Source organism: Nematostella vectensis, chromosome 1, assembly GCF_932526225.1.
Source record: "Nematostella vectensis chromosome 1, jaNemVect1.1, whole genome shotgun sequence".
Taxonomy (NCBI): Eukaryota; Metazoa; Cnidaria; class Anthozoa; order Actiniaria; family Edwardsiidae; genus Nematostella; species Nematostella vectensis.
In genome coordinates this window covers 11,393,074-11,406,842 of record NC_064034.1, presented here as the reverse complement: position 1 = coordinate 11,406,842, position 13,769 = coordinate 11,393,074, and the positions used below count along the sequence as shown (strand labels likewise).

The following is a 13,769-nucleotide window of genomic DNA, read 5'->3' as shown; positions in this document are numbered from 1 at the left end:
TAAAACAAATCGATTGTTGAATCCAGTGCAACTCTAAATGCTCTGTTTTTTTTTTTATTTCTTTATTCACTGGCATAAATGAAATGAGGTAACAACAGTATTATAAAGATAAGCGTCTCACCGACGTGGGATGTGTCGAGTAACTGGTGTTAAATGTGGTTGCCTGTTAGCACCTTGATACCTACTCAAGAACTAACAGTGAGAAGGCGCCCAACCTAGACTTACCACAGCAACAGTTTGAGGATCTGAGACGAAGTGTAAATTTGTGAATCTGTCTAGCAAGATTAACACACATCTTAAACTAGTATAACAGAAATGCTTATCAATGCATACAAAACTTATTGAGAGTTTTATCAACCCATTCACAATCACCAAGTACCTATACAGCATCTCACTATCTATGGGTATTTTTCCTCTAAGTAACAATGATGAGCATCTACGTAAGAAGGGAAATCTACTCTACAACGCCATTCGCCTGTGGGTGCTACTTAGGCAATGATTCCATTAACGGCCTTGACGATGCAGCTAGCTGAGATGCCAAAGGCTTGCAGCAGATCGTTGGGCGGGCCACTCTCAGGAATGCGGGGCACAGCTAGGTGCGCCACCTTGATGTTATCGTTCACGACAGCGTGGCACACAGCCTCGCCGATACCGCCTGCAAGAAAACACAACCCGAAATAAGTAAGAGAGAACGCAACGCAATATAGGCACGAGAGAACACATTACAACTCTTACCAGCCCCAACATTGTTAGCGCTGTGTCGGATACGAAAATCTCACCAACTAACCACGCAAAAAGTTGTGTAAACAACACAACGTGGTTTGGTCCAGCCGTGATTTGAATTTGTTTCCAACAATATTGTTGCAAGGTGCTTGAGGCCTGTAATGAGCGCAGAATACTTGCCAGTGATGGCGCTGTTTGCGCACGATGTTTAAGTAATACACAAACTTTTCCTTTGCCCTGTGGCCAGCCCTGCGAGGCGGTATCAGCAACCCTTATTAAGGTTGAAACTGTTTACACGGGGCTTAGCGGTACCAGCAATGCTAGATGATGTTGCTGTTCACACGGGGCTTAGCGATACCAGCAATGTTAGATGATGTTGCTGTTTACACGGGGCTTAGCGTTACCAGCTATGCCAGATGATGTTGCTGTTTACACGGAGCATAGCGGTACCAGCAATGCTTGTGGATGTTGACGCTGTTCACACGGAGCATAGCGATACCAGCAATGTTAGATGATGTTGCTGTTTACACGGGGCTTAGCGTTACTAGCTATGCCAGATGATGTTGCTGTTTACACGGAGCATAGCGGTACCAGCAATGCTTGTGGATGTTGACGCTGTTCACACGGGGCTTAGCGATACCAGCAATGTTAGATGATGTTGCTGTTTACACGGGGCTTAGCGTTACTAGCTATGCCAGATGATGTTGCTGTTTACACGGAGCATAGCGGTACCAGCAATGCTTGTGGATGTTGACGCTGTTCACACGGGGCTTAGCGATACCAGCAATGTTAGATGATGTTGCTGTTTACACGGGGCTTAGCGTTACTAGCTATGCCAGATGATGTTGCTGTTTACACGGAGCATAGCGGTACCAGCAATGCTTGTGGATGTTGACGCTGTTCACACGGGGCTTAGCGTTACTAGCTATGCCAGATGATGTTGCTGTTTACACGGAGCATAGCGGTACCAGCAATGCTTGTGGATGTTGACGCTGTTCACACGGGGCTTAGCGTTACTAGCTATGCCAGATGATGTTGCTGTTCACACGGGGCTGAGCGGTGCCAACAATGCTTGTGGATGCTGACTGATTCTGTTTACACGGGGCTTAGCGTTACTAGCTATGCCAGATGATGTTGCTGTTTACACGGGGCTGAGCGGTGCCAACAATGCTTGTGGATGCTGACTGATTCTGTTTACACGGGGCTTAGCGATACCAGCAATGTTAGATGATGTTGCTGTTTACACGGGGCTTAGCGTTACTAGCTATGCCAGATGATGTTGCTGTTTACACGGAGCATAGCGGTGCCAACAATGCTTGTGGATGCTGACTGATTCTGTTTACACGGGGCTTAGCGGTGCCAACAATGCTGACTAATGCTGTTTACACGGGTTTACACATACCCAAGGAGACAATGCTGCTTTACCTTCATAATAGTGGTCCTCCACCACCACCACTTTGCCCCCACACGCCTTGGCGTGCTCCACGATGGCGTCCTTGTCCAAGGGTTTGATGGTGAACGGGTCCATGACCCTCACACTTACACCACTAGAGGCGAGCTCATCAGCGGCCTTGAGTGCCTCGGCCAGGGTGACGCCCGCGCCAATCACAAGGACTTTGTCATCAGCACTTTGGCGCACGATCTGCCAGGAAGAAAGTAGTTAGTTGTAATTAGTCTTAGAAGTTAACATCAGGGTTCCCTTTAAGACAGGAATGGTCGTGTTTCTTAGCTTTAGAGTTTCCCTGCTAGCAGAGGCCTCTTTTCTCTGTATTTCGCTGGGCTGGCGTTTGTGAGGAAAAGAGACCTCTGCCATGGGTCGCAAGTTCGTTTGATCAAACCGCCGTCCACGATCGTGGCCGGGAGATCCAGAGCACATGCTCCGTTCATTAATTACTGGCCACATTAATTTGAGCCCACAATGACTAGCGCCTACGTAAAGCGTTTATCCGCTGTGGGATAACAAGCCCGCATTCGAAACTGCGTCCTCCGTAGAAATATCACGCGACGAATTATAAAAGAAGCCATTAAATGCTTGTCTTCATTCAGAATTTTCTCTCTTTTGACTAACGAGTCAATCTACCGTTTACAGCTTTTGCATATTCTTCTGGAATTAGCTGATCTAAGTTTACCAAAACATTTTCTTCGAGTCCAACTGTGCGATATTTACATTGAAGAAACTCGCCTACCCAGATGTATTGAAATTTATCCCACAAACAAGACAAAACTCGTCTTTGCTGCGTTTGCTGTTCAATCTTTTTAGTAACGTTTTAGGTGATTGAAATTGAACAGTTGTTTTCTTTTTTTCGTAGAGGAGAACTAACCGGAGTTTGATTCATAACTTGCGACAAAATCAAAAACAGCCATCAAAAACATGCGTCACACAAGCGAGAACAACAAACTTTCTAAGTACGGTTCACCAAACAAATCAATCCTTGACAAGTAATCCTTGACGTCAGACAACAAGAGTTAGACAACAAGAGTCAGACAACATTCCGTGGTTGTGTTACCTTGGCCTTGCCAATAGTGAAGGTCTCCTCATTACCATAGATGACGGGCGTGGCTGGCCTGCTTGCCCTAATGAATGTCATACCGGTGGTGTTGGCAGCCAGCTCCACCGCCCTCTCACATGAGACAGCATCGCTTGGGTAGAACACGGTGCAGTTGGGCAGGGCACGGAACATGGCCAAGTCCTCTAGGCCCATCTGGGATGCACCGTCCTCACCTGGTAAAAACAAACAAATATATTCATCCTAACCTCTATGATACCTTTGTAAACCTTTTAGAAAATAAACGTTTCCCTTTCTTTTGCTACTGTCAGTATTATATTGGGTTATTTAATTTATTCAATTTCAACCAGTTATACTGGTGCGGTAGGTACAACAGAGCTAGGCTTCAAATCAATTACCCCCTTGAATGTATCGTTTAGTAATGTTGGTCACTGCCAGAGGGTTTATTGCGTCCCCAGTGGGTTTTTTTTTACCTCCCTTCGGTTCAGGTTAGTTTAGTGCAGCTTGAAGAGACGGTGTCCTTATCCAAGAAGACTTGAAACTCGGGAGAATAACTTGTGACACAAATTCAAATCAAGGCAGGATTCAGGAAAAATAATCCCCAGTTTGAGCCAGGATTCGAACCTGGGCCTCAGGGGTGAGAGGCCGACGCGCTAACACACTAGGCCACCCGTGCTTCCAATAGCTTCGAGTCACGTAGTGAATGTGACAGTAAGGAAAACTTACTATCAAATGAGAAACTATACATTTCTGATTCATTAAAGGCCGTACTCACTAAGGATTGTTTTGTTATCCCCAGTAACTAACGTAATGTGCACTCATGAATAACAAAAATTAATATGTTGATTTGCAGCGGGCTAATTTTCAAACATCAAGTTGGCAATTTTCTCGATATTTAAGACATTTTTAGTTGAATAAACTATTTTCATTCTAAATAAGATTAATAATGAGGGTAAATAATCGCTAGGTTTTTTTAACAGAGGGGTTTGAGCATGGTCACCTGGTGACTGAAAAAGAGGCAAAACCGGGCTAAAAATAGCTGGTGAACACAGCAAGCAGATAAAAAAAACTTTAGGAAAAACCCCATGCAAACTACCAATGATCAAGTTTTTCCAGACTTGGAAAATGAATAAAGCTTTTCATAACCTCAGTCAGCCACAAGTTTGTTATTGTTTTCATTTAAAGTTGGAAAACGAAATTATATGAAGACGTATTTAAATAACCATCTTGAAATAACTCCCTTATCCTTCCTATACTTTGCTTACAAAAAAATAAATAAATAAAAAAAAATCAATGGAAAAAATGCTGTTTTCACACTTGGTACTTTGGTAGGATGATAACATAATAACCTATATAACACCTACCAATAGAGCATCCAACATGGGAACCCATGATATTGATGGTGGAGTCCGACACAGCTGCCATACGGATCTGATCGTAGGCGCGAGAGAAGAATGCAGCAAAGGTACTGACAAAGGGGATAGTTCTACCCCTTGTGGCACACCCAACGGCCACGCCCACCATGTTCTGCTCTGCAATAAAGCACTCTATGAAACGGTCAGGGTGGGCTTTCATGAACTCTTGGGAAAATGTAGAGTTCTTCATGTCCCCGTCCAAGGCAATCACACGACTGTTGGCATTCCCAATCTTCAACAGGCCATTACCATAAGCCTGGCGGGTGGCAAGCTGTAAAAACGCACAAGTCCAGATAAGTTCCCATAAATGGCATCTTTATAGTTTTAAAAACTGTCAGCTTCCCCCCCCTCCAAATATTTTAATTTTTTTTTACCAGTAGGGGCATGGCTGTGCAAATATTTTCTTACTGTTTCTGTAATGTGCTCCCCCCCATCTTACATGGCCTGTTACAGCTCTGCAGTTCCATATCGGGAGGCAAATTGTGATGAAATCTCAAAAACAATGGCTCATTTTTTATATACCAAATAAAAAAAAACATTTGCAATAGATTTCCTAAAACACGTGATAAAAATAGATGCTTTCTCTCACTTGATATTTCGCAGGATGACAAAATGGTGGCCGATGGGTCTTTAAGTTATGTAGTAAGAAAATGATACCTTATCCCCTAGTTTATAGTTTGGTGGCTCTATCAGATGAAAGCTATGTAGTAAGAAAATGATACCTTATCCCCTAGTTTATAGTTTGGTGGCAGATGGATCTATCAGATGGAAGTTATTTAGTAAGAAAATGATACCTTATCCCCTTGTTTATAGTTTGGTGGCAGATGGATCTATCAGATGGAAGTTATGTAGTAAGAAAATGATACCTTATCCCCTAGTTTATAGTTTGGTGGCTCTGAAAGCTTGACCTCCGTGTTGTCAATGGCTGGAGCATCATCAATAACTGTGGCCGGTCCAAGACTGTGCTTGTTGTTAGATATCAGTTTCTCGATTTCAGCAATGGCGGCTAAACCCTTATCTCCCAATGCTTTGCCATGGAAGTTCAACTGGTCTTCAACACCTATACCATGCAAAGAGAGTTGTTGAGAAAGTCAAATGGACCCATCAGCAGGGCTGTTGTAAAGTGTTAAGTCTGTTAAGACTGCTGAATTAGCAAAACATTTTTTTCTATTTAACTGAATTACAGGGGCGGATCCAGGAGTCCCCCTTCCTTTTTTTCAGTAAAATTAAGGACAATGGGTGTGTGTGTGGGGGGGGGGGGGGGAAGGGTTGGTGGAGGCTGCATCCTCCTAGGCCTATTCTACCCAAGCATCACTGTATTATAAAAATATATTTATCTGATAGATATATGATACTGACTTATTTATGAAAAAGTAAAATATGAAATAAATATAAAAATTTTGAAAAAAATATATCTAAATAAGAAAATCTTAACAATCTGGAAACCAATAAGGCTAGAATAAATTCAAATGTTCTATACTGCAGTAAAATGAGCTTTAAAAAGCAATACCGATTATGCCACGGCCTTTAAACGTCTTGGCGATTATGCAGGTAGGCCGTCCTTTGGTGTTCTCAGCTTCATACATGGCACGACAGATCTGCTCCACATCATGGCCATCAACCACAACAGCATTCCATCTGGGGAGGTCAAAGCATCATTATGATAGAGGTTGGCTTGGATTTATTAAGGTAAGATTTATTTCTAACTAAAATGCTGATAAACAATTTTAATTAATTTTAATTAAAATTGTTATACTTTTAACACATTACAAGGAAAGAACCTTGTGACAATGAATAAAATTGTGCAAAAATTAAACAAAGATATTGAAAAAAAACTGTTCATACCACTGCTTGACCATTCAAAAACACGGACTGAACAGACAAAGTGCTTTAAATGATATAGATAGATCAGAATAGATTTGAAACAAGATGGGATGAAGATTGTTTTTGCAAGTTCAAAGATTTTTTGTGAGTTGTTGCTGTCTCATAGTTTGTTTAGTATCCCTGCAAGAATAAAGGGCATAAACAAGCCCCTCCTCACCCAAAAGCTTCAGCCCTCTTTCTATAGGTCTCCATGTCGTGCTCTAAAGAAGTCGGCTGACTCTGCCCTAGTCGGTTGACATCAAAGATAGCTACAAGATTGTCTAACTTGTAGTATCCGGCAAAATGCATGGCTTCCCATACGGCTCCCTCTGCAGCCTCACCATCACCCAGAAGGGTGAAAACACGGTAGCTTGCCTTGTCAAAATGTTTTGCTGTGTAGGCCATACCACAAGCACAACTTAGACCCTGGCCCAGGGAACCGGTTGCTACATCAGTAAAGCTTTGTCGCTAAAGGAAAATACAAAAGCTTCATGTAAAAATTGATTATTATTATTGCTTGTGATGTGTTTATTTTTTAAATATCAAAATGCAGACACAAAAAGCCAGTCACGCAATCATCCCCACAACCCAACAGCACACAGACTGAACTTACCGGCACAGGATGGCCCTCAAGCTCAGATTTAAATTTTCTTAGGGTCATGAGCTTGGCTTCATCAAATAGACCAGCTTCCATCCATGCAGCGTAAAGTATTGGTGCGGCATGGCCCTGTAAACATATTAAGAAATATTATGTAGCCACATTTGAATGGAATACAGTATCAGTGGTTTGCAATACATTTTTCTCTTCAAGTAACTTGTGCTAAACAGAGCCTCATTCCAACCAGTTTTGCTGAATCTATCTAAATATGCAAAAATAAGTAAATAAAAATCCCAAACAAGACACATTTATATCCTAGTCAGGTCAACTTGGTACTTTCTGGTGGAAAAATCTACTCTCAGAATTGTGAATTCTCTTTTCCTCAGATAAAGGACATTAATTTGGAGATAAGAGGTCTCTTAATGCACATCATCGGCCTTTTTTTAGGGGATGCAAAATAACTGCCAAATGTAAGGGGAAAAAACACCTCACAAAAAGCTATACCTTGGAGAGGACAAATCTATCACTGGATGGGTCAGCAGGGTTAGACACTAAAATGATAAAATATGGATGGATTAGATTCCAGGAATTATATCATTATATAGCTAATTCATTTCGAGGGGAAATTTCGTAAAAGAAAAGACCATCACCCAGTCTACTTTTCTGGACAATCCCCCCAGGCTTTATTCATTTGCCATAGCATTAACTATGTGACATTATTAAAGGTTATCATTTGTTCATTAGCAAACAAGACAGAGAGACATGGTTATGCAGACCAGAGGAGTGTAGAGGGCTAAAACTGGCAACCATTCAAGTGAGTAAGAATGTGTTTTCAAAATACTTAGATCTGGTGATCTTGGACTCAAGTTTTAATAGACAGATCACATGAAATGATCACAGGTCTACACAAGTAAATGAATGGGGGCAAGTACAAAAGTTATTCATGTCATTTACAAATTGTTCAGTTATAATTACTTAAGTAATTACTTAAGTGAGGTAAAAATACATAAAAGTATTTATAGGTGAGACATGAAATACTAATCAGTATTTATACTGATAAATACAGAGCACAAGCGGAATCTATTATAAATTGCATCATAGTAAAATTAAATGAAATAATTAGCACATGATGGTTCGAACATTTTTATGCAGATTCGCCATCTTTGGCCAACAAGGTTTCCACTGACCTTTGTAACGCATAGTGTGAAAAAATAGCACAGACATCAACTCAGCGATGGAGGCGCATGATGTAGGATGGCTGTCAAGTTGAAACAGTAAGGGAAAAAAAGAGAAAAATTAGTTTAAAATGATTTGAACAGTCACACGTGATTTACAAACACTTCATTGCAAATACTCATCACCCAGAATTTGAAGCATTTGTCGCCTTGATGCTCAAAATACGAAGTTTGTTTGCAATATCCTTAAGAGATTGGACTGTGCTCTGGTCGGGTTTATGGTAGTTGTCAGCCATATTGTTTTAAAGAAGAATAGTTTGTGATCGACTATGAGAGAGAAGAAAAGATTCCTTCGCTTGGCGAGAGCACGAGAGGGAAAATATACAGCCTCGACTTCAGGTAAGCCGCCAGCTTTTGATTGGTCAATGGGTACTCGTTTTAGTCCTCTACTTGGCGGTACATTTGATTCGATGGACAGGTCAACTTTTTGAAGTAGTTGGTATGAAGTTACCCTGCAAGCAGAGCTTTCTTCCCGTTTGTTTCTATCAATCGTTCGATTAACAAACAAGAACGCGAAAGAACAGACTCGCGACACGGATAAGTTCACTGATGGAAGCAATCAGGAAATAGCTCTGCTAACACTAAGCAGGGTAGTATGAAATTAGTTTTAGTAGTTCTTCCAATGTAAGTATGTTCGGCAGTCAGTGTATGGATTTTGAAAAAAAATGCATACACTCTTTCTTTTATAAGAACGTCTAATTTTCAGTTGAGCTGGGCCGTTCTTAATTTTGGGACATTTTAAGGCTGAATATGTTCTTAACATTTTTTTCTTAAAATTTAGTGTATATAAGAATATAATACCCAATGAATTATTAGGAAGAGAATTACACTTATGTTTCAGGGGGGGGGGGGGCACTCCCTTATATGGGCTATACGGGGACGTGCCGCTGGACAGGGTATGGTTTTTGACCACTCCGTCCTAAACAGGGTATATATTTCAGGCCTCTCTGTCCTGAACAGGGTACCGATTTGGTCGCCTTGCTAAAACTCGTAACCGCTGATCTGATTGCTTTGCTTGCCCTGTGTGCTAACAGGGCCCTAAAATTGAGGGTGTTGTCCTAAACAGGGTCCTAAAATCAATGGTGTTGTCCTAAACAGGGTCAGGTTTCAAAACCACCAGCGGCGGCTGATCTAAGTCCCCCCCGGGACTTATGATCAATAGCAATAAATAAGGTTGTTACTTTGCGCATTATTTGATTCTGCATTTTAGAACGCATCAGGACTAATAAAGTAAAGTAATTCTGCTATCTGAGCCTCGGCATGTTCTTAGCATTTTCTTAAAATTTGGTGAAATCTCACGCTGGACGCTCTTGTGATGAAAAGCCTTAACAAAAATTAATGGCACCCCAAACCAGAAAAAAATGTATACCACGATTTGAAAAAAATTCATGTACGTCTTGGAGAAAAGAAAAAAAAACCGTGCACTCCTGAAACCTCCTCTCCATCCCCCCCCTTCTTAATCTGTCCCTTCAAAAGTATGGTGATATAACATTTAAAAGCGCCACACCCCCATATGAAGATGAAAACTGTAAAATAAAGTTCATTTGTGGGTAAAAAATGTTATTAGCACATTTTTATCGCATTTTGCGTGGCGCAGGGGGAGCAGGGGGGGGGCAGGGGGAAGCTCGAATAGCAAAATTGAAACACAACAGCTAGTGCTTTTTGTGTTATTTTACCAGAAAGGTGTTTTTGTTCCATAAAAATCAAATAGTCTTGTAATCTACCTGGCTACAAGGGAGAAGAAAAACGGTAGGGGGACTTAAATCTTTAATTATGGTAATTGCTTATAGTAACAAGATACTAATATTGCAGATGGGGAGTGTTGTCTCGATCTTATTTACATGTGTTTAGCTTACTTACCGTATATAACAAATAAAATGATGACAGATGACGTCAAATGCGCGTGTGCATTCAAATAAAAAATCGACCAATCAGAGCTCCCGTTTTAGACCAGACGCCGCGGCGTTTATTCAACTTTCGTCATTCAGCTGCTGCGTGTATTTGGGGGCGGTGATTTCGAGAGTGGCATTTAGTCACAGCGGAAAATGACAATGGAAAATTTACCATTCTCATCGATTTGGATATGGAAATCACGTTTAGATAACAAACAAAGAAAAAAGCCTTCGTGTTTAGTTGGATAACAATTTGCTTGTCAAAGGTACTAATGGAAAAGGGAAAAAACAATGAAAATAGTGAGGCACCTGCTTTACAGCCAAATTAGTTGTTGCGCGACTCCGGCGAATCCCAAATCCTTGTCTCGTTTGGGAATAGCGCGTAGTCAGACACAAATTTTGGGGAAGGTTTGTCTTATTTTGATTTTTTGGTTTGGTTCACTACGCGCTATTCCCAAACGAAGAAATGAATTTTGGATTCTGAGAGGTCGCGCAATTTCTTTGAGACCGGACACAGGAGTGCATGGTATTGTTTGCTCCCACCCCCTCCGCAGCACGCACGCATACACACAGAGATTTGGCAGTAAGTTATTACACATAATCCAGGGCCGGGCATATTTCTGAAATTTTTAAATTTCCATCATCTATTTTTTAGTTTTGTTGTTAGTTTTTTAGTTTACTTATTTCAATCAATGTTGCACCTACGAATCAATGTATCCTAACCCGCGGTAATTCATGGTTAACGTAAAAATGCTGGTCTCTGAACGCCATGTGAAAATTTAGAGGTACATAAACAAGAATGCTAAAGCTTTCTAAGCCTGTGTTTGTTTATTAACGCTTATTCTATTATTTATTTAATACCGATGATGCACTGCGGGTTACGACACAGATTCTCCGAGTGCAAACTTATTTAAAGTAAAACTGTGGGCTAAGGTTTAGAGCTTACATATGGTAAGCCCCTTTTATCTATGAACTAAACACCATGTATGTTTCGTAATATCCTTTATCTTATCTTTCAATCTTTGAAATGTTTACATTAAGTATACCCGATATGAAATTGTGATAGAGAGTAAATTATATCTAAAGCCATACGAACAGGGTGGAGGTAGTTTGGAAGCAGACCTTCTAGGACTGGCACTGTCCAATCTTATAGAATACAATACCCCCCCCCCCCCCCCTTGACATTAGATAATCTGATCCTACGCAACATATTTTAGTGTAGGGACTGATTTTCTTCTCTACAGACCAAAGCACAGCTTGTAATTCTTTCACCAGCTAACTCTACTTTTCTTTCGTATCTATAAGATTCTAAGATTTTGTACGTGTAAGTCTCTAGAAATATGAAAGATAAGATAAGCCTTTGCCTTTTTTTAATACTACCTCTAGAGCATTTTTGGCTCTTCTAGTTAGGGTATTTCTACCGGAGTTGGCGCCTGCATATCTAATTGTTGTCCTGGAAGCATTAGAAGAACACGTAGAAGCACAGGAAAAAAACAGGTCATCTACACACTGCTTGACAGCTGGATTCGGTATTTACAAAGACGTCCCTAAAGATAAAAGCATGTTTAACAAACGATTCCGCCAGGAAAAATTTATTGTCCTTAATTCCGCCCTCAGGGGTTTTTGTCTGAGCTCACTGCGCTTTTTCTTCAAAATCGAGTCGTTTAAAAGGTCGCAACGCAAGCGCAGTGAGCTCGCAGATCAGCCAGTTGAGGTAGGAATGCGTGTTTTATTCAACACAAACAAGCATTATACATTATTTTGGACAAATTATCCTATAGCCCGTGGTAAGACCAATGAGAATGCGAGAGGTGCTAATAGACCAATGTAACCAATAAACTGCTTTAGTACATATCACAACACGATGGAATCCTTCTAGTTATAACGTGTCAATTAAAACTGCGAATCTCGTATGCTGATTGGCTAGCTGTCTTACAGCATTTTTCTTGGCCACGGAAGCGCGCGTCGAACTGACACAATGCCGTGTTATCTATCAATTAAAGACATAATAAATATCTTGAAAAAGCTGTTTATTTTCGTTTCCAAGCTGTCTATATTTCACTTAAATGCTTGGCAAAAAAAGGAGCGTGAAAAAAGTTTTTTTTTTAGTTTTGATAGTACAAAAAAATATTTGGATGGTGTGTAGTGTGTAGACGTAAAGAAAAACAAAAAAATAATAAAAAATACAAGTTCCTGAAAGAAAAACAACTATGTCTTAATGACACCTGTAAACGAAGCACTATTTTGGTTTGAGAACGGGCCCAATGGGAGAGAGTGCATAGGTCTAAAAGGGGCATTTGATTGGATGCGAGGATAACAAGAGATACAATAAAAATAACTATCTTTTTTTCCTGTTTTATCTAAAAGAAACTCCCTGCTTTCCCGGAAAAAAAGGGGAAGAACCCCCTTTCTTTGTTAATATCTCTTTTTTATCCATTTATTTAAACAATCCTTCAACCTTTTTTATTAAAGCACACAAATATAAACAGGAAAAATCGGTCTTACGATAGCCTTTACAAAAAGCGGCAAAAAATTCGACGACAAATATATCGCAAACGCTTTAACCTTAAAACGTTTTAGCTAAAAAATAATAAAATGGATTCCCTAACAGAAATGAATTAGAAAATGTTGTGCCAAATAGAGTTGCAGTGCGGATAACAAGAACATCTGCTTTTAAAAGCAAGCATTAAACGGTGATGAACACACTAAATTCACTTTATAAAACCCAGCTGGCATCATTAATAACCAAAAAGGAGATAAAAAATGTCAAAGAGTTTATCAGTGCGCGCGACCAGAGAATATTCACTTACAAGTTTTGGCGCGAAAATGTTACATGAGTCCAAGATCCTCCATCGTCTGGCGATGTTCCTCGGGGTGGTTGATAGCAAACAGCTTTTCCTCGCGTCGGCTATCTCTACAGCAAAGAAAATTCACCACGCAGAAGATAGCGACCGAGACTGCGCTTACGATAAACAAGAAAAGATAACCATTCAGTGTGAAGCGTTCTCTCTCCATAATCTTCATCACGACAGCAGTTGTATCGATGGTGGCGTTCGAGGGAGCCATTTTCATCCAATGTCTTTCGTTTTCTTCGTCTTATGTTTTTTAGCGGCTCTCAGCAAAAAACCGTACGAAGAGTGAACAACTCAAGCGGAAATGTGGCTCTTTTCTCGAGTTGAGGTGAACAATGGAAGGACGTTCTTACTTGATTGGAGTGATCTGTATGGTCCCACAAAAACCTTCTGACGAACAACACAATTGTTGAAGGACAATTATTCACCAAGTTTCTTAATTACCACCGAAACCGGAATATGGAAAGGCGCAGACCTTTTATGGGTAATTAAACGAAAACACATGCCCATAGTTTGAGCGAACTGTTTTATCATAATTTTTGGTCAAATTTCACTTTAAACTTTTTTATCGTCAATTAAACCTTCGCATATTTCTCTTAAAAACGAAGTTTCTCTAAAAAAAAATAGTGAAACTTGGGTTAATATTTAAACTACATGTATTAAGGTATTATTGTCTAGACAAAA

At 40.4% G+C, this 13,769-nt stretch overlaps 1 protein-coding gene and 1 long non-coding RNA gene across 2 annotated transcripts; both read right to left on the bottom strand.

Moving 5' to 3' along the window:
* Nucleotides 1–38: 38 nt before the first annotated feature.
* LOC5517465 (transketolase) lies at nt 39–8,671 on the bottom strand. The gene is made up of 11 exons (XM_001637433.3): nt 8,468–8,671; nt 8,294–8,364; nt 7,611–7,657; nt 7,122–7,235; nt 6,687–6,976; nt 6,156–6,283; nt 5,512–5,705; nt 4,595–4,916; nt 3,231–3,445; nt 2,149–2,365; nt 39–655 (listed from the first exon to the last, which is right to left on the bottom strand). Exons 1-11 carry the CDS (start codon nt 8,575–8,577, stop codon nt 489–491), a joined length of 1,875 nt encoding a protein of 624 aa, XP_001637483.1. The 5' UTR covers nt 8,578–8,671; the 3' UTR covers nt 39–488.
* A 2,138-nt stretch (nt 8,672–10,809) lies between these two features.
* Nucleotides 10,810–13,510, bottom strand: LOC116601167. The gene is made up of 2 exons (XR_004289927.2): nt 13,044–13,510; nt 10,810–11,780 (listed from the first exon to the last, which is right to left on the bottom strand). It is a non-coding gene; the product is annotated as an uncharacterized LOC116601167 (long non-coding RNA).
* Between the last annotated feature and the right edge of the window lie 259 nt (nt 13,511–13,769).

What these genes read in the sequence shown, in the direction of transcription:
- LOC5517465 (XM_001637433.3), bottom strand. Translation starts at nt 8,577, where the DNA reads ATGGCTGACAACTACCATAAACCCGACCAGAGCACAGTCCAATCTCTT. An exon ending in ATAGATTTGTCCTCTCCAAG is followed by an intron (nt 7,236 to 7,610) that starts GTATAGCTTTTT and finishes ATATGTTTACAG; the next exon opens with GGCCATGCCGCACCAATACT. An exon ending in CCATGTTGGATGCTCTATTG is followed by an intron (nt 3,446 to 4,594) that starts GTAGGTGTTATA and finishes TGTTTTTACCAG; the next exon opens with GTGAGGACGGTGCATCCCAG.